Raw genomic sequence first — 21,617 nt, 5'->3', positions numbered from 1 at the left:
TCGGACCCTCCAGACTGTTTATCCGAAAGCACAAAATAGATACTCTTCTTTTATGTGGAAGTAAACTTTTTCAAAAGAGCATTGTCAGCCTATTAAGTTTTTGTGAGACCATTTTTCAACATTAGGTTTATTAACCTACTTTAAAGTCCATTCACATCCAGAGCCAGCATCATGCATCATATCTGCATAGTAGTGACTTAGACTTTGGATTTTTACAATTCCTCTGCCTGTGTATATGTGTGTGTAACCAAGCAAGTCATTCATTAGTCATGGGGCTATTAAGTTCTGAACTACATGACAGTGGAGGATAATTTTAACAATCAGCTGTGTTGCTTTACTGGTTATAATGCCTCCAAGCTGGCGATATTCGTAGCTGGAGCCACTGTTTTCGTGTTTCCCGTCCCGCTGTCTGAACGCCATATCACAAGAACACCTTAAAGGAGTTTTTTTCAAATTTGACACAAACATTCACTTGGACTCAATAATGAACTAATAACATTTTTGTGGTCAAGGTCAAGGTCAGAGGTCAAGGTCAATGTGACTTTGTGTCCATCTCATTTTCATGAACAGGATATCTCAAATATGCCTTGATGGAATTTCCTTAAATTTGGCACAAACATCCACTTCTGCAAAAAAAATTTCCTGGCCATTATTCAACATTACAACTCAGGAAACAGAAAGGGAGACATTTGGTTGGAATTAGTGACACTAATCTTGGGTGTCCACCTTGAAACTGTGCTGACTGTAGGGATCTTCTGTGCTGCTGGGTTGGAAGATGTGTGTGAAGCATCCATGTTCTTAAAGAAATGGATCTAAACTTTGATTCACCTTGACTGAATTGTCAGATGCAGCCCTACTCAGGTTGCTGTTAATAGTAATGTAAAGTAGTAATAAAGATCACATACAGGAGTGATGCAGATATATTACCTGATTAACGAGCTTTTTTCGTTAGGACCCCCTTTTCTCGGTGCAGAAATGAAGGCTGTGTTTAGTATCTACTGCAGAGGTTTTGACTGCAACCTGTAAAAGATGAGCACTCTAGAGATTCTCCTCCATCTCACTTTTAACTTATTCACCTCTTTTGTTCTTCTCTGCGTTGTTTCATCATCTCATCCCGCCACTTTATTCATTTCCTCTTTTTGACTTGTTTCATCTGTTGTTAGTTTGGTTGATGTCACACATTTTTTCATCAGTGGGCTTATATTAACAAGATAAAGGTTCTCCTCTGAGATGTGCCCTCCTGTCCTCCTTCATCTTTTTCTCTGCACACTGTGCTGGGTGTCACTTATAAGTGCTTTCCACTAAGAAGACAGAGAAAAAGGAAGAACAGAGGGAAGGGGACCAATGAACGCAAGATGGGAATATCAGAGAGGAGAAATGGAGGACAGGAATTGAAAAGAGGGTATGAGGAGGGTATGGTCATGTTGGTGTCGATGGGGAGACGAGGAAAGCTCCATGAAAGCGGCTTGACTGTCCACCAACTGAATGAGCCCCACACTGCTGATAAGGACGATGAAAGGAATAATGATGACAGTGGGGGTGCCAATAGGGTGCTATTTTTAGATGCATTCAGCTCGCCTTCTGTGTTTGACTGTGTACTGTATGAGCGTTTCTTTACATGGACCTCTTTGTGCATGTGCAGGTCATTTGTACAGGCGTGTGCAGATCTGCATTAATGCAAGGGTGTGTGCAAAGGTATCTCCAAGGGTGTGTGAAAGTGTGTGTGTGTGTGTGTGTGTGTGTGTGTGTGTGTGTGTGTGTGTGTGTGTGTGTGTGTGTGAGAGCGCGCGCGTATCTTTGCTCCTGTCCTAGTGTGCACATGGGTGTAGGTTTAAGCCACGTGCCGTTAGTGCTGACTACAGAATCAGGGAAGAACTGCAGTGAGGAACTCAACGTGCCCTCTTCATGAACACACTGAAAATTGCTTTTCAACAGCTGTGTGAGTGCACGTGTGTGCGTTAGTGATTGAGGTGTCTTAGTGCTGTGTGTGTCAATAATGCGGATAGATAGAAGTGTAAAAGGACTGCAGGTGTTTGTGTGTGTGTGTGTGTGTGTGTGTAAAAAAAAAAGTGATGGATATGACTAAATGTGTAAATATACTTTTTGAGAAAAATAGAGAGCTATATGTACAGTATCACCTTTTTCCTTTCATAATTATACAGTTATGCAAATTATGCATTGCTGATTTTGATACTTGAGTATTTTGTGAATTATATATCAACAAGAAATGTCAAACAGCTTGGTTCCAGCTTTTCAAATATGTTACCTGCTTAATTTCTCCTTTTTATTTTTAAACTGGGGTAATTGTAATACCCTTTTGGCTTCTGACTGTTAGTCAGACAAAACAAGTAGTACAAAGGTGTCCCCTTGGGATCCTAGAAATGGTGGTTTATATGGACATTTTTTAGACTAATTTATTAGTTATATAGCATACATCCTAAACACTTAAGCTCACCTGCACATGAAAGGGAGCTTTGTAAAACTGCTTTTCACTGAAAGCAGTTCTGCATTTAACACCGTAGTTCCCTCCAGGCTCGTCACAAAGCTTAAGGATCTGGGATTAAACACCTCACTGTGCATGTGGATCCTTGACTTTCTGACAGGCAGACCCCAGGTGGCGAGAGTGGGCAGACATACGACTACCATCCTCATCCTCAACACAGGAGCACCCCAGGGCTGCGTTTTGAGCCCCCTGCTGTACTCCCTATACACACGACTGTGTAGCCATTTTTGACTCCGATACCATCATCAAGTTTGCTTTCAACACAGTTGTGGTGGGCCTGATCACAGATTATAATGAAAAGATCTAGAGATAGAGGACCTGACCCGCTGGTGTCAGAACATCTGCTTACTCCTGAAAGTCAGCAAAACTAAAGAGAAGATGGCCGATTTAAGGAAGAAGCAGTGAAGGAATTACACCTCCCTTTATATTGATGGTTCCTCCGTGGAGAGGTTTGATGGCTTCAAATACCTTGGTGTTTGCATCACTTTTTTACCTCTAGTTATCCCCCTCAGATACCAAAGAATTTCTACTCTTGCACCACACCGAGTGTCATCACAGGCATTATCACTGCTTGGTACGGAAATCGCACATAACAGGACCGCGAGGCCCTGCAGAAAGAACTACATACAAAGATGCTGCTCTACCCCATTTTTATATAACACAAATTGAACGTTCTGGCTGGATTACAATTCACTGGAACTGTACCATATACAATAACATAAAACATATAAATTAATTCCAACCACCTCTGAATCCATAAGCCCTCTATGCTGTCTTCCAATTCAAACTCATCTTCAGTCATATTGTCTTGTACAGTATTTATTGCAAACACACTGGCGACAGGGATGTATATCAGAAAATATCTAGTAGAAAAATGCAGGAAATACAGAACATCATTTAGTAATACTGCTTTCATATTTGCTTTTTGCTTTAGAAAATAAGGTGTTTGGCCTTTGAAACTCTTAACTTGTTGCAACGGCTGTTGGACTGTCCTGTCTAACTGATCAGGAGAAATTAATGATGGACTGTCTTGAGAAATGACAAAGATGTTCATGTTAACATCCTCCTCCTCTCAGGCTTTACTGTATTTGAGATTGAGTACATTTTATAAAGTAATCTTGTGGCACTACAGTACATTTGCATGCACATGTAGTATGCAGGCACATGCACGCATGTGCGTGCGCACACACACACACACACACACACACACACACACACACACACACCCCAAAAAAAAAAAAAAAAACTTAACCATCAGCAGGACTCCAGCCCCACTGAAACCACGCCAGGGCTGGCCTCAAGGAGGAGTCTCCCTGAGGGCTGAGTCAGCAACAACAAGAGGGAAAGAAAGAGAGAGAAATGTGTATGAGGGAGGAATTTTATTTCAAGCTCTAAACATCATCTACACCAGCTTTTTTTCTCAGCTAAATAATGCACATCAGCCGCTGATAATACCTCTTTTCTTGTCCCTTTCTGTCTCCTTTGTATGACATGACATCTGTGGTACAAGGCAGATTTCTGCCATCTTTTGTCCTCTGTCACAATACATGCCGCTAACATTAATATGCAGATACTGTAGTCTCTTTAGCTTAGCCATCAGCTTTCTTTGAATCCTATTTTGGGAGTAAAAGTATTTTGTTGATGAGCTAATGCTGCCAGCAGGTGTATTTGTTAGGGTTCACCAGAAAAATATTTCACTATGTTGTGAATGAACCAAAAAGAGGGCATCCACAGTGTTAATGGTGCCAACCTTCGCACCAGGCTCGTAGGTGTTACATTAAAGCTCTTAAAATGTAATTTTCTCTCATCACACTCTCTGAGCCCACTCTGTAGGCTTTTTTTGGGGGGGCTTTCTCTTTCTAAAGGTTAGAAAGACGAATCCATTTTTCTGTGGGATTTGACAGGCTTAATGCTTTGTCTCTCACCCTCACAGCTCGCTGGCTGCTGTTTTTGTCCTGATCCCTCCTGAGAATATTACCCTTCAGATTCAATTTCCCCACTGTGAATCTAATCAAGGATACTTGCAATAAAGTTTTCTCTTAAAAGCTATGCAGCAGCCATCTATTGGATTTTATTGCCTATCCATGTAATGGCACTGTAGTGTGAAAAGTCTCAGGGCTGCTTCTTGGAAATTCCAAAGGCTTTGGCTGAGGTAAATTTTATGATCAATATAATGCTTAAAATATGGAAGTTCTCAAACCATGACTCCGAAGCTTGTTTTAGAAAAACTGCCTTTATATGATATTTGGTATATGTGTGTTCACATGTGCAGGTGCATGTGTTGTGCACACAGGTGTGAGTTGGAGAAACACTGACTTGCGACAGCAAAAAGGCTTAATAAGCCCCACATGTAGAGACACATTTAGAGGGGGGTATCTGTCTTTCTGTCCCAGGAGGGAAGTCGAGAGGTGAGAGTACAGCTCTGATTTATGACCACCAACTACTGAGCGCACACATATATAGTGTATACTATACACACGTGAGCCAAGGACCTCATTGTCCTAACGTGTTTGTGTTTCTGTTATTTTCATCGAAAATGAAATATGAAATAATGGACGAACCTACCGTGATGTCACCCATTGGTTTGTGGACTGTCATTTTAAAGCGTCGAGTCTGGCATTTTGGCCATCGCCACCTTGTTCTTTTTGGAACCAGAAGTGACCATAATTATGGAAAGGGTGGAGCTGTGGAGGAGCGAGGGGTGGCTCTGACTTATAGACAGTAGCAGCACCTCACAGACAATCTGTCACTTAAGGTGGCAATGCCCTTAATTATACATAACTTGAAGCCTTCATAAAATTTAAATGGGTAAGTTATGTATAAATTGAACCCTAATATAGTTGTCATGAGCAGGCACATTGCTTTAGGAGCCCCATTTTTTTGTACCAGGCTGTAAACATGTTTATTTCTGTTGTAAAGTTTGGTATTTTAACATGGAGGTCTATGGGAACTGACTGGCTTCTGGAGCCAGCCTCAAGTGGGCATTCAGGGAACTGAAGTTTTTGGCTCTTCTGCACTGACTTGATTTTTCAGCCTCAGTGGTTGCTGCTTGGTTATTTTGCATCTTAAACCTGCATGCACTGTTTTTTTTTTGGCCACTCAGGGGCAGTGGAGTGCAAACTTGTTTGTAAATGGTTACATATTTACATGTACGGCAGATACAGATTAGCATAAATTTGTGTGTTTGTCCATTTCATGACGAATATTCACTCTACTTTTATCTTAACTTTTATCACCAACTTAATATGTGTCTAGTTTTTAGAGCGTTTTCTCCGAAAACAGTTGCCTGCTGCAGATAGAAACATGGATGATGAGAAAGACTCAGCTGAAACATATAAGTTGTTGGCTGTTAAACCAAAACAACGACGACAACAGAAGCTACAAGGCTTTGTAGATCTGAGGAGGAACTGGTGATGATTATTTGTGGACTTGTCATTTCAAGTTACACCTTTCTCAAAGGCAGCTTTAAAACATAGATATTTTGTGTGATTGGCTCTCTTTACCTCAAACAGATATTACATTATGAGTGTAAAGATGGCCTATATTGCAATCATCCGCCAACGACAATAAGCCTTTCGGGGCAATGGCCAATATTTCAGGGGTTCTGGTGTAACCAGAAGACATCCAGCCCAGGATTTGTCTTCCATGCACCAGTCATTGTTTACAGTTGGATTAACAACTTGAGACACGTCCAGACAACATATTGGCTTATCTCTATAAATACATATCTACATATGAATGTAGATGAATAAAATAGAAAAGCTAAGGAAAAGTTAAATGTCATCAGAGGTGTCATTGATGGTTTCCAAGATGACATTTTTGCCAGTGCATCTAGCCTCTTTTGCTCTCTGAACCGCCTGATACCCAAATCTTGTCCTGTTGCCTGCATATTTTGCGTACATAAGCAGATATCTGTTTATAGAGATTACTTTTATTGTAATTTCATAAATAACTGACACAAATGAAGTTAAGAATATGTAATAATTTAAAATGATGGAATATTTGGGAATAAAATAAATCATTTCTTAAAAGAGTAATTATTTTGGAAATTAGACTAGATTTTTTTTATACAGTTACCTGTGCTTCATAATGATATATTTCAACATGTGTCGTCCGAAAATGTTTTATTACAGGGCAAATGTTAAGCAAAGAGACGCAGCATGTTGTGTTTCTGTGACCTTAGGCTTTTCAGTGACAAAAAAATTACTTCCATCACTTCTGAACGTCTAATTATATTGGCGTTCAGTTTGAGACGTGATGCTCAGTGTGGCTAGACTACACACTGCATGCTGATTATCAGTGGACAGTTATACGTTCTGTCCAGTATTATGATAGCTGTGCCCTGGTTTGAAGACCTAGATGTATTGTCCAAACTGATGTCTGCGGCACAGCAGCTGTTCCTGTTGGTTTAGTCTTGGCATGGCTCTTTGGCTACACTTATTAAAGCATGTAACGTTCATGCTACACTTGGCAGGGGTGTTTGCTGGAGTGCTTGGTGGTTCTGTCGAAGTGTTGACGTGAGTCTGGGTAATCCACCGGCTGCTCGGCTATGCTTGTGCACGGCTCCTGGCTGGCCCCATACAAAAGAGCAGACCTGAAAAGCACCATAATGAGGCACAGGCTGAAAGAAAAGGCATGTCTCTTTCCATTTCTCTGAGCGAAAAGAAAAGAGCAACATAAAAGAATAGAAGACAAGAAAGAAAGATGAAAATAAGCCTCCCAAATCCAGGTTTTTGGCTGAGCTGTCTCTTTGAGTTTATCTTTTTTTTCATGCATGTGTTTTATTATGGTAATGAAATGTTGGATAAAAATAGTCTGGGATGGAAAAGCAACGGTTTTCAATGGAAAGAGGAGAAAATAAGAGGGAGGGGCAGGGGGTGCAGCTAAATGTCATTGATAAAACACATAAAGAAATTTAAATTGGCTTCTCTCAACCTCGTAGCCTCCACTCCTGTGTCTTCTCTTTCTTCTCATCCCTTCGGTGTTTAACAAAGTGTCAGTGCAAATGTCACAAGTCCCAAAGGTTCACACAAAACATAAAAAAACATTGTTCACTCTTTCGTCATGTCAAAGTTCAACTTCAGAGTGCTCCAACCACAGTAAACACTGTGTATCATTGAATTTCCATTGTAGCTCTCTGGAATCACATAATCCTTTGTTGTTTTGAGTTTTTTATCTTTCGCTGTCAAAGAAAAATGAATGACCACTCCAGATTATTAACATTAACCGGTTTTGCTGCCTTCCTATAAGTGTTTACATTTAGTATACTGGTGTCAGCCGGCACTCATAGCCACGCGTTTAAAAGGTCCTTTTGTTAAAACAGACTCCTCCACTCGCTGCCTCGACAATCCCCCGTTAAGTATTCTCTGAGGAAGACAAAAAAAGGTACAAACAGAGCTGAAGATCAGAAGAGGTTGTACTTTCTCTCCTCTGCAGAGAACATCAAAGCGCTATGTCCTCTGTGTGCTATGATGTTAATCTTTCTGCTTTGATGACCTTTGACCTCCACAGGCTCACAGCAGAGGGTGGGACTAGGAGGAATCAGAGGGGGTGGGCAAAATAACAGGAACTCCTCATTACACTGCAGAAAGAAATCCAATGCAGAGGGCCTGACACAACCTCGTCTGAAGTCTGATATTGTAATTGTAATTCTGTAATTCTTTGTCAGTGCTGTAGTGTCCGCTGTTTATACTATTGTGGCTACTGCTCCTCTTTACTGATGCAGTTGTTTGTGTTGGCCATGATTTTTTTGCATTTGACATATTACTTTGACTAATTTGTGTAGCTGCCTTTGTAATTCGGGCCTTTTAGATTTTACAATAAAAAAAATCTTCAATGGGGAGCAAAATGTATGTTTGCTTCACCAGCGGCAGGATGGTGACCATTTTTGAAAGGTAAAAAATATGGCTTTTTTTTTTGCTCATCAGTGTGCTGTGTGGTGCACTCCTAGGGATCTTTGGTCCCCAGATTTTGCTGCAGTGGACATGCAACAGCTTGGAAGAGGAGAGAAGAGAGAAAACGTTATCTTTTCTTCTCTGCTGAGAAGTGAAGTGGTGCAAGATAATATGATATAGTCTCTGGCTTTTACTCGATAAAAGTTTTTGCTAAAATTTTTGTTGCACATTTCCAATCCATCATTAGTGCCATTAGCTTGTTTACTTTTAGGTGAATGCCACTGACCTTTTCTGAAAACAGCTGCCTTTTCATCAAGAAAACATTTTACATGAGCAGCTAGAGTGAAAGAAAAAGTAAAATGTTTGCTGGAAAACCAAAACAACGAGATGCAGAGTCAGGTGATAATTCTCTGTGGGCTTGTCACCATTGCCGCTTTTGATGTGACTAGGGCTGGGTAACGTTCCAATTTTTTTTTTAGTATCAATTATTTGACTTTGATTCCAGTTCCTGAACCATACTTCTTTCAATGCCAATTTTATAAAATTCATTTTAACAAAAAGAAAATTAAAATTAAATGCCTGTTAAAACAAAAAACCTGTTTAAATAACGTGGTTTAACTTTGGCTGTCTGTTTCAACTCTTTGGTTTTATGTTTTAGCACCTTGACAATTTTGGGCATCGAGCCTGATAAAATAGAGCCACACTATCGATCTCCTCTTCAACAGTTTTTAAAACCTATGTGACACTCTGTAGTCACGCCTCTTAAAATATAACACAAACATGAGTCCTCTTTCAGGACAAAATATGTTTTTTTCTTCATGCTTCTATTCTATAACATGCAACATAAGAAAGCTATTCAACAGCACTAGTAGGTCTTTTTATAAGCATACTGCATCTTTATTGGCTCACTGAGGCCGTTGACTTAGGTATCATAATTTGGTACCATATGTCATTTTTGATACTTGAAAGTGTCAAAGCAATTCATAAAAGTATCACGTTGTATATCAAGTTGTCGATGTGACCCTTTTCTCATACTGTTTATTTACATGCATACAAGTAAAGCCTCTCATAGGCGCTCTAACAACTATACAAACAGCCTAAAATTGTCCATCAAGATGAGTCAACACCTGTATGTCTCTCCACGGTATCCTTACTGCGAGTGTTCTGCATGGGCCTCACATTGTACACAGATGGAGGCAGAGTGGACAGTCAAGGATGAAGAGCGTGGCTCTGCACAACAGGTAGAGAGAGAATGTGAGCCCAGATGGAGAGTTAGACAGACAGGGAGAAAACAGAGTAGAGGTGATAGTTGGAGGTGACTGCAGCATCCTTTCCTTTCATCCCACCTGGCGGGTCCCACCTGTGCCCCTCCAGAAACCAGCTCTCCTCTGCTGATGGAGCTCGGACTGGTTGCTGCCGGCTCTCTGCCATGCATAATTTATCAGATCTGCAGAGTTCTCCTGCTTATTCTCACTTGGTTGTTTCTTAACTCTCTGTCATGATGGAAGTCACCTCTTCTAAATTATATCTGCTCTCTTTTATGCCTGCTTACAAGTAAAACCTCTCACCCAAATGTATCAGGCAGGCATGTTTTATTTATTTGTTTTTTGGGGCGAGTTACAGGATGTCTTATTTTTTTTATAATGCAAACAATTTTTATTTTTTTTAATTTAGGTTGTTCCATAACAGTGTCATAACCTACACCAGCATGTTGCATGCCTTAAGAGTATGTATATCCACATTTTGTTTTGGATTCCATTTGACACATTGACAGTAAAATCATCAAAACTATTGTTAGAACTATATTATACTCTCCGAGCCCCGGTGAGTCTAAAATCAATAATGTATCAGAATGACTACTATTGTTTTTTACTCCATAAGGAACAAAACTGTCAAGCTTACAATTACTGTATAACTAGTTATTATGTAAGCCTCATATGAAAAGGCTAATTGCTTTCTTAATACTGTTGGAAAATTGCCAGCATTTCTTACTTTGTACCTTTTTCAGTCTTGAGTCTTGAGACAGTATTGTTTCCATCAGTGTCACAATACTGATAATATTTTCCAGTATGAATATAATACAACATGTATTGAAGCCCATTTCGGTGATGTGATGAAAAACAAATCTATAGGAAGTCATTATAATAAGTAATGACTTACTGTCTCAAAATAATGAATTACTAATAATATGATAAAAATATCAATAAGTGTTTGTATAGTATAATATAATACAATAATAAAATAGAAACTTTCTCAAAATAATGTCTTAATATAGCAGTATAACGAAAAGCTTTCTCAAAATACTGAGCATTGTTTCTTATTAGATAGGCAATGCTTTGACAGAGTTTATTTTAAGATACTAACTCATTTCAGGATAAGTAAGTCCTTATTTTGGGAAAGCGTCTCAGTAGCTTGAGTTTATTTAGTTTATTACTCATTATTTCAAATTAAGTGTCATTTTTTGTCAAACTTTTGTCAAGTTTTTAATTATGCTGCGATACTTGGTCCTTATTTTAAGATTTTTTTGCGATATTAAATGTTTTGAGATAAGTAAGTTATTGTTTGGAGACATGTTTTAATTATTTGAGAAACTAATTATATTGAAATGCTAATGATGATTCAGAGAGTTTTTTATTGTAATGACTTACAGGGTATATTTGTAAGGTATCAAGAGAAGTATTGGCTTGCTATGGGTTAATTCAGGTTTCATGTCAGTAACAGAAGCATTAAAAAAAAATTCTCAAACAATACCTTGTCCTCATGCAATGTATTCTGAACCTGTTAAATTTTTCCTATTTTTGTACTTTTCTGAGCTCCCGTTTCACTGATAGACGCCACTTTCATGTTGCTGTGTTTCATGTCTACTTTAATCGACCATGTAGTTTATCACATTAGGGCCTCTAATATCCTCTGTGATGTGTTCAGTTAAGTCGTGTTGAAAGAAGAAGTGAAGACAAGATAAATCAGGTGCATTATGGAATTCTGAGAAGAGCTCTTTACTGTCCAGCACCTCAGTAATGTTGCTGTCTTGTTATAACTCCACTTGATTTTTTTCTTAGGAGTTGAATAATTTAGTAGGGGTCCATTTAGTTTAGATACTGTGTCAGCCTTTCACCAGGCGTTGGCCTAGTTTGACTCATGGCATTAGAGCTTTGATTACTCGATGTTTCTCTTGCACTTGACGATAATGGACAGAAAGGTGGACGATGGAGAGAGAAGCTGATGCACTGCGGGGGTAAAACAAGCTGGACTGATGAATAGGTGTTTCGAGGAAGGTGCTTGGTTCTTAATGCTACAGTCATTTGTATATCGCAGCTCCTTTGTACCTTATTGTTCTCCCTGTTCTAACGGAGGGAGTGTGGGTTATTGAGGCGGTGCAGGTCTATTGAGCAGCAGAGAGCTGTTCTCTCCCTGTGGAGGGCTTATTCTAATGGGAGAGCTGTGCAAACTGCTTGGCAGGAATTTTTTATTTTTTTTTTAAAGCTGGCAGCTCACCAGTTTTACGTATTCTAATAATGATCCCTGCCCTGACTTTTAATGCCTTTACGCTGATTTTATCAATGGCATTTTTCTAAATATCTTGCCTTGTATTTATTTCAGTTATAAAAAGACTTTAATTCATTATGAAAAAAGTGTAACAACAGTATGGACCAATGACTTTATATAAAGATGGACAATGCATCATCTGCACTTCCTCCCTCTGTACCAAACTGAAGCCAAAATATCTCGGATACGGCTGCTGCCATGTTGCGCTAGTGATGTCACTTGGAGCCAGAGTCTGCGCAGTAGTGATCTCCAAGATATCAAATTCCCGCCCAATATACCTGACCAACCAATCCCAAATAGCACTATTGATGGCGGGCACTCAGTGGCACACACAGCTGTCAATCATGATGTCAAACCCCATTTTTAAGTATGTTTTCAGTACTAATAACCAAACTCAGAAAAACAAACACTTGAACAAACATCAGGGTGATTTGTTGTTTGAGTATTTAGTTTGTGCCATGACCCATTTGCTATGAAGAGGGGTGGGGTTTATATCCTATACTCCAGCTAGCCGCCAGGGGGCAATTGAGATGTTTTGGCTTCACTTTTGGGGAGCTGACATGTAATTCATCTTTTTTATACAGTCTATGGTATGGAAAACCTACAGGCTAATTTAATGGTTATACATGATCAATAAGTATAATCAAAAACAGGATTCGATTCAGGATGATTCGAGTGATTCCCCCCCCCCCCCCAGGTTCTACATCTTTTACATTTAAAAATGACAGAGGTTTGAGACCATGTCTTAAAACAAAAAAAAAGAAAGGAAGTGGGATTGCACCATAAAAGCAACAAAAATCATGAATTTTTGGATTTGCTGGCCTTATTTTACCCCTGCAAATGCCACCAATTCTTCATCTTAAGCTGATTTTTTGTCCCCCCCCCCGCTTTTATTTTAACTTCATTACAGTGGTTGTGTGCTGATTTGAAACATTTCAGGGTGACATATTATTAACCTGTGGTTTCATAGCCCTGCAACCTTGCAAAAATATAGATCACTAGACTGCATAAAATGTGCACAAATTTTGATTTTGTTGTTTTGAAAATCTATGTCTGCCAGATGGTGGCACTACAATAAGCAGATTTACATTGTAACCTTAGCCATGTCTCTGTATGGGTTACTGCAGGAAGGCTAATTAATCAGGACATGCGTGATGTGTTTTTATGTGATATTGTTGTAGGCTGCTTTTGTATTTTACTGTTGTATCTGTGCTCATTCATTGTGTATGAATTTAAATCAGATGGACTGATCTGAGGTGGACTGTAATCATCTCTGGTGCGCCTGTTGTAAACTGACCACAGCATGTTCTGTTGACTGTCAGTATAACCGTATGTGTAGTGAATGTGAAATCAGCTGCAGTCGACAACTTCATGTGGATGAAACTTCGTCTTTTTGTGTGACTGAAGAAGAAAAAGAAAATTGCTATGTAACAGTTACATACAGTAACAAGCAAAACATGCACATTTGGAGTTTTATACAAAAGCTCTATTGACTGTTTGACTGTCACCTATAAAAAAAAAAATTATTAAATATGTGTTTTAATTTCACATTTTTACCTCTTTCAGGGGTTATATAGTCATGTATAACCTGAAACAGTCATATAATTTGCAAATAGCAATTTCCAGGTCTGGAAAAAATTGGAAATCTAAATATACCCTGAAAGTTTTGGAAAAGTCATGGAATTTTGTTTCACAAACCTGTATAATAACACGTGATGTGTTCAAGGAACGTTTGAAATTTGAAAATCCAACAATAATTTCTGTTTTTACAGTGTCTGGCTGCGATAAATGTTACAATTTTTGGTTTTTTAAAAAAGAAAAGCAACATGTATGTACATGTATTCTTAAAAAAAAAATTAAGAATTGCCATTTTTTTTTAAACTAAAGTAAGTAAAATATATGTAAAATATAGCCATTTAAAGTTGTATGTTCCTCCCCTAAACCAAAATAAAAAAACATAACTCATGTCACATAATTTAAGGTTTTTAAAATTTGCGTCAAAGTCATGGAAAAGTCATGGAAATATATTGGTAAAACCCTGCTTTTTACATTTCCATGCAGTATTAGCACATTCTGCTTCTGCTCCAGTGTTTTTCTGCTCCACCTGAGGTCATCTGTGTCAACATACAACAAATGATACTCGTGACAAATAAAACACAGCAGCAGCTTCGTGTTATGCCCTCTTTCATCAGTGCTCCTTTCTCAGTAGATTACTCTCCAATAATTCTTCGGCTTCTCTCTCATAACCTCCTCTTTTTTTTAATATGAGCTTTCCTCTGACCCGCACTCATCTCTTATTTGACTCCTGTCCTCAGTTTCATCCTCAGCTCTGGCTCTGCAGCTGACACTGTAAAGGATGAGCTGTGAGTGTGGAGAGGTAACATCCTCCAGAGTGGCTCTACTCCAAAGGCCATCAGGAGGGTTTGAAAGCAAACAGACACAAAATGACGAATTCTTTTTCTTTTCTGCTGTACATGACTCATATTGGTTGTCTTACGCTTGTCTTGGAGTTTGATGTAAAGTATACCCAAATGCCAAAAGGCTGCTAGTTAGTTGTCCAGAGACTACGAGTGTTATCCCTTTATCCCTCTAATCTATAGCGTAACGGTTTGAGTTCCCTCTGTGTCTTTTCGCTGCCCTCAGGCTCCCAGAGGCTCAGCAGCAAATGGCCTGTTACTCTTATCAGCACCTCTCTCCCCCCTCTGTCTCACTCTGTCTCCCCCCCTCCTTCTCTTCCTCCTCCAACACCCCTTCACCCGTCTCTCCCTGTCATCAGTAGCCGTCTGCTACTTAATCCAATTATTCTTTTAAGCTGACACGCTCTGTAACTCACCACAAACTCTACGGATGACGCCGCTGTGCATCACGTACACACACACACACACACACACACACACACACACACTGCTCCACATGCAGACAGTGTTACAGAGTATCTGTTTCTGTAAATATTTCTCACAGGTGAAGGTCATGAAAAGTGCACATTCATGCTTAGAAAGTTAAAAAAGGATCAAATATAGAACAGGCACTGCACTGCTGTCTGGGTGTACACCCTTCTGTTTGTTTTGTCTGTTTTCGGGTGTCCTAACAGAGGACTTTGGCCTCTGCTGTCACCTTCTGATTCACTGTACCCTTGAAAGGACTCCGTCTGTTTTTGTGTGTTGTCCTCCACTACCCTGCTATGTGTTCAGCAGCTAATGCATCTGTCTTCGTAGACACAACACCTGACACAGTATGTCTTGCTCCCTCTGTGTGTGTGTGTGTGTGTGTCTGTGTGTGTGTGTGTCTCTATTTCTGTCCTTATAGGAATCTAATGTCCTCACAAGTGTAGAAAGATGAGCAAAATCCTTAGGGAAAAGGACATTTTGTCTATCCCTGCCTCCAAAGGAGTTTTTCAGGTTAGGACTTGAGTTTAAAGATAAAATTAAACACAGGGTTTATTTATAAGATGCAATGAATGTTAGTTTAGGTTTGCATTACGGTAAAGTGTAAAGGAGCCAGGATACTCCCTTCAGTACTGCTTGTTGGATGGTCGATTAGCTTTGGAAATCCCGACTCAACACCTTTTCACAGTTGGCTGTGTCCAACCATTTCTGTTACATCTCAACCATTTCACAAGTTACCACTGAGACATGCAGTCCCTACATCGAGGGTCATGCAAGTAGTGTGCTCTTACAAATACAACAGTACACAAATGTGTGTATAAATGCTTGTGTGTCTATACCTGGAAACCTATAATATCCTCATGTTTTCTTGTCATGTTCTTTAGGAAAGGTATACTATAATGGAATTGTTGATTTCTGTTTGGGCCATAAAATGTATATAATTATGGACGACATGACAGCTACCAGAAGTGAAGCCAAAACGTATAGATCTTCCCCTGGTGGCTTCAGTATAGATCCTAAGCTCTATAGATCCTAACCTGAAAGCATGGGCCAAACTGAAAAATCAGAGTACACATCAAATACATTTTTCCCAAACATGGGTTCTTTAAATTATGTTTTGTTCAAGTGTTCCTTTTTCTGATAAGTTTGGGTTTAATAAGTTATTTGATGCTATTAATCAAGGTTTGCCGTCATGATTGACAGCTATGTGTGCCAATCAGTGTGCTCGTGCTCAATGTTGCTGCTCGTGATTAGTCGGAGGGGTGTATGGGCAAAAAACTTGATACCGTGGAGATCACTACTTTACAAGCTCTTGCTCCAAACGACATCACCAGTGCATTTTTTACGGTAGAAGAAATTGTAGACACGATTTCCATGTTTATATACAGTTTATGGTCTGCACACTGCAGACTTTCGTACTATTGTAGCACTGTTACATTTGTTGAAAAAGGAAAAGAAGATACTACAGCAAGCTAACTAAACTGTCCACCTACCTGTTAGGTCTGTTAACCAACTGAAAACAGGATAACTTTGTCTCTCTTGAACCCATCCGATCCTTCTGTACTGGCCAGTGAAAGATCAACTTAAAGCCAACCCCAGATCTAATCGAGTTTTGGAACGAGCTTTGTCTGCTTGGCTTTTATCATTTTTGGCACTGCGATGGGATTTTTTAAGCTACATCTTGGATGCATGCTTGGATGCTTACAGTCTGGTACCTGGTTGCTTCCTTTGTATAAAGTCCGAAGCTCACCTGTGTGCTGTTACTTGCTGGGAACCACACACGACTGCCAGTACTTGCAGCCCACGAACTTCCCGACCACAGCAAAAATAAGAAGAATCTACAGGCAGAGAGCAGGGTCTCTGCAGAATAATATGAAGCACTGCATAATATACTACATACATACCTTTAAAGAGGCCAATTCACAGTTTTCTCCTTTAGTCGACAGTTTGTGTGCTAAGTGGCCCTTCAGTCTAAAATAAATGTTATTTTGCAGTGTCATGGTATGACAGCCTGCATCACTGCATCTTAAAAACACAACACATGTACCGTAAAATTGCTGGCGTAAAGTAAAGAGTAAATGTGCAGTAGCAGCCATGACAGGGTAATTAATCCCCTGCATTCTGCGATTTCACCCCAGTGTAAATCTTGACAAGTATTTGTGCCGCAAAGGGGCGGCAAGCGTCACGAAAGGAGCTGCGTTTGGTTGTTTTGGGTGCTGACACGACAACAGTCAGGAGTAACAGATGGAGTTTGTTGTGTGTGTGTGTGTGTGTGTGTGTGTGTGTGTGTGCGTGTGCGTGTGTGTGTGTGGTTCAGGGTGACCGGGACTAGAGCTGGCTACAGTATGTGTTTGATCTGAATCTTAACAGAGGGAGTAAGAGCAGGACTGACCTGCATCCTTCCCTCTGTCTGTGTGTCTGTCTGTGTGGAGGAAGACATTTCGGAGATGTGTCTCTTATTCGCTGAGCGAAGCAGAAAAAAAGCAAGTGTTGTCTGGTTACTGTCTGGAGCTTTCAGACCTTTGTTGACATTTTTTATGAATAACTGTTGTTTCAAACATTCTTGCTGTGTTCACACTATCTGCGAGTCTGCCTTCATATTAGTTTCTGAAATATAATGTAATATGTATGTATGTACACTGTTTCTGTATGCATCTCAGTCAGAGGCCAGACTTGGTCTTATTGTATGTTTCTCTCTGTGTTGTTGTGTTAGATATTTTGTGGTGTGTTCTTTTACTGCACAAATGTGGTTGCACATTTCTATGTGTGAATTCTGGGTAAGTACACTACATTTTGTGTCCCGGTGCCACTCGCACAATCGTTATCTGTAAAGGAATCCCGACTCATTTCGGCGAGTACTGTAGGTTGCAGCTGATCCATCTGTGAGCTACAAACCATCAACACCAGATCCGCCTCCATCGCCATCAGTGTGGCGTCGCCCGGCGCTCACCACTGTATGTGATATCCTCGTGTCGTGCCATATCGTGCTTTCACACTCATACCACTCATTCTGACCTGACCTGTTTCCTGACAGGGAGCGTTCTTTGGGGGGAGGGAGGGGTTGGACAAGCAAGGTGGGATGGGATAGGGGCGGGGTGGGGTGGGTCCTCTTCCTGCTCTCTTCCTCCTCCCCCTCTCCCTCCACCTTGTTTTCTACCTGTGTCTCAATATAATGTTTTCACCTGTTTCCTCTTTGAAGCTTTCTCATTTCCTTGCCATTGTTTTCTGTCCTCCTCTCCCTCTCCTCTTCTGTCTCTCCGTCTCTGCTTCTCACTGTTGCGATTAACTGGGCTCTGTCTTTATGTCGTATGTCCTTTTAGGCCCACGCCGTGCATCGCTGGCTAATCGATCAGGACAGTAGTGTGAGCTCTGAGATGCCGGATGGCCAAGGAGTATGGCACTATGATGATGAAGTAAATATCTGCAACACGTATATCTGGCTTTTTCCTATTTCTATATATCTATATGTATATATATTCTGTATTTATGACCATCCTGTATCTGTCACTTAAAGTTTGTGTCACTGTTGCTCTGCTGTTGTTGTTGTTTTTATCTTTATCTCTCTTGTTTTTGTTGTGTGTTGCTTATGGTATTGTAGTTCTGGTTCCTTTGACTTTCCAGTGTTGCTGTTGTGCTGTGAGCTAATTCAGTCAGGTGTCGTGGGATCAGGCTGGAGCTTTTTCTTTGTTCCCGTCCTTGCTTGACGTATTGTACTAACTTGCTGATTTTTTATTTCTTCATTTGGTTGTTTGCGTTTTCTTTTTCCTTTTAGTCTCACATTGATATACAACATGAGTGTGTATCTGTATCTTTATTCACATCTATATCAGTGTCTGTGATTTCCCTGAAATTAATGTTCTCAAGCAGCATATTACATGGCAAGAGTCCACGGGCAAAATATAGATTTGATATATTTCCTATCAACTGGATACAAGTTTTTAGCACGTCTGCGTATACTTTTACACAAAGTACTTCACACATCACAGGTTCACAGTAGTGATAACAGACAAGAGTCTAAGTATTTTTCCTGTGGGTTCTTCTGATTTATAAAATATGCTTGTCATTTGTACCACTGTGTTTGTGTGTAGGATTAAATCAAAACACATGCAGTTTGTGTGTGTGTGTGTGTGTGTGTTTATGTTTGTGTGTATGTGTGTGTATGTGTGTGTGTGAGCCAAAGCGAGAAAGGGAAGCAGGGGAAGTGTGCGAGTCTTATGTGTGTGTTTTGGGAGGGTTGACCTCTTAATTCTTATCAGTGTGTTTGTGTGCATGCTCGATTTCCGTCTGTGCATGACTTCAGACTGTGTATTAGTCAAATTTAAGTTGAATGCCCGTCTGTGTTGTGTCTGTGCTTCAGTCTGTCTTTGTGTGTTTTCCATTGTGGTGTTTCTGCTCTAGATGTTGTGGTGGTGCCTGTCTCTGCCCGTGCCTTTGATGTGCCGGTGTCGTGTTTGTGTATTGTGGCTGTTGTGTATGTCCTGTCACTGTTTGTCATGTGCTGTGCCTGTGTTTTGTCAAGTTTGATCTGTTTTTAACAGTCAGGGACACGTTTGCCAAACGTTTTATTGCACCTATCTGATAGATGATCTTGAGTCCACTTTCACTCTGGGGAGGAGAGATCATCTAAGATGCAATAAGACTGCTGGGAAACCTGTTCCAGACGACCTTTACCCATGATGATTTCCCCTCAAATCCTACTTCCCCCCTTGCTCTCATGTCAAATTCCCAAACCTTCTCTCCCGATCTCCATATTGCTCCCAAACCCTCTGGAGCATCATTTGGTTATTAATCAACCTCAATTATCAACAGTCAAAATAAAGCATTTGGAAATCCAGAAACACAAGAACAAAAACAACACATTTCACACAGATTGAAGGTAAACCCACAGTGTTTAACAACACACAACAATATGGAGTATTGTCTTTCCCTCGGTGATGCTCATGAATGCGTGTGCATTGGCCAGTTGTATTTTTCCTTTTGAATGTTCTTTTAAATTTTGTGTGAATGAGTGAAAAAAATATCTTTTTAATTTGTCTCTGTCTGTCAGTTAGTCGGGGTGGGAATAACCAAAGGCCTCACGATACTTAAATCACGTTACAGTATTCTTGGGTTTTCAAAGTTTTTGTGATATGCAGAGAGTATTAAGATATTAACATCTTTATCACCTTTTTCATCTGCAAATTATGACCCCAAAGGCAAGGTTTGAGTGTGTTGATCTCACCTCAGTCATTTTTATTACAGCAAAATATATCTAATGCACTGACAAAGCAATTGGTGTTATTATTCTAGTAGGCTACCAAAAATTTCATTTATATTTGCAATATTAATAATTTCTACAATTAAAAGACGATACTATGTTTATTGATAAAATTGTGCCATGCAAAATATCACAATACTACAACCCCCCACCCCTGTCAGTTAGGACTATACAGACCATCCTGTAAGAAGTAAAGGCTCAAAGCAGCTCAAAGCAGCTCAAAGCAGCTGGGACTGTAGGACCAGTGTAATAACCCCCTTATGGTTTACAGATGACATAAATGACAAGAAGTGAGGAATATAAAATACAGTGCAGACAGGAGGAGTGTGGTGATTGCTGGCCCTGTGTGTTCCTGAGTGGCGCAGTGATCGTCCTGAAGAGCCCAAATCTCCCTCACTGGCCCTTAGCCAACACAGCAGTGGAAAACAGCAGCATAAACCACATCCCTGCAACAGGGTGTCAGCTTCCTCAACTAGTGTTTACTAGAGAGTGATACAGTGTTTCCTCCTGCCAGCAGCCCTCAACTCCTTCCTTTACTGCCCCAGTCCTGTATCTATCCACTTTTACAACTTTAACATATTTATCGTTGCAGCTCCAGCCATCGGTTCAATCTATCAGAACAGTCACCAAAGACATTAATGAGAGATGAAAATGTAGCTAAATCTCTCAAAATAGGTATAACATGGCAACAAACATGAACGGTCAGACAATCATTCAGGCTGTAAGCGGTGTAGCCACTAAAGTGAAGTCACTTAAATCCCTTATTGCACAGGAAAAGTGTGGATGTATAATTTAAGAAAACACCATTCGGCTTTGCTGTCTGTTTGTCCCAGTGGCCAGCCACAGCACTGCAACAAAAAAGCCGCTGTGGTCCAAAAAGCATTTTTTGCGCGGTGGCCCCGACGAGGACACAACCCCTGTATATGGGGCACCGCTCTATCCACCAGGCGCCCCTTTTTTTCATTTTTTAAATTTAATGTTTGTGATGGCATCCTAATGTAAAGTATATGAGCCAAGTGGACCAGGGAAGGGAGAAAACTTCAGTCAAATGAATGGGTGCCATCTTCGAGTCTAATATGGTAACTATTATAGATGTTTACAATAATGTTTAGTTTCAACTAAAATTTGACAAACCTGGCAGTTTGTTTACATCCTGATTGTCTGACCACTTGTGTCTGTTACCAAAAATTACTGCTTTCAGAGTAAGACTAGTCACAATTACCTTACTGCCTGCAGGCCAGATCTGGCCCACAATAGGGTGCTGCAATAAAAACAAATTCCTTTAGGTTGGAATTTTTTCTTTTCTTTTGGTACTTTGAATGGAAATAAGGGGCCAGAGAGCATAAAAGAGCATCAACATAGAGCCTGTATATACAGAAAAAAACACCCGGGGAATATTATTCATATATTAATTCTTAATGTTGTTTATTAACTGGCCCCTGGCAGCCTATCATTTTGCAAAAGTGGCCCCGGTCAAAGCAAGTTTAGTATCCATGTGATAGACAAAAGTTTTCTTTTAAAGTTTCAGCCTA

The 21,617-nt window shown here is 40.0% G+C and overlaps 1 protein-coding gene across 16 annotated transcripts in view; it reads left to right on the top strand.

Annotated features, from left to right (window-relative positions):
* The window catches only part of ank1a (ankyrin 1, erythrocytic a), a 132,815-nt gene that overhangs the window by 43,564 nt on the left and 67,634 nt on the right, over window positions 1-21,617 (top strand). For 12 of the 16 annotated variants that reach the window (XM_042487611.1, XM_042487605.1, XM_042487600.1 and 9 more), the window contains one exon: window positions 18,149-18,241. The exons of the other annotated variants lie outside the window; for them this stretch is intronic. In XM_042487611.1, coding sequence (XP_042343545.1) covers window positions 18,203-18,241 — 39 coding nt within the window. In that variant the 5' untranslated portion in view covers window positions 18,149-18,202. The remainder of the gene's footprint in view (window positions 1-18,148; window positions 18,242-21,617) is intronic. 16 annotated transcript variants of the gene reach the window in all.

The sequence above is a fragment of the Plectropomus leopardus genome, chromosome 6, assembly GCF_008729295.1.
Source record: "Plectropomus leopardus isolate mb chromosome 6, YSFRI_Pleo_2.0, whole genome shotgun sequence".
Taxonomy (NCBI): Eukaryota; Metazoa; Chordata; class Actinopteri; order Perciformes; family Serranidae; genus Plectropomus; species Plectropomus leopardus.
Note: the sequence above shows the minus strand (reverse complement) of the source record. Positions and strands in the feature narration are given on the sequence as shown.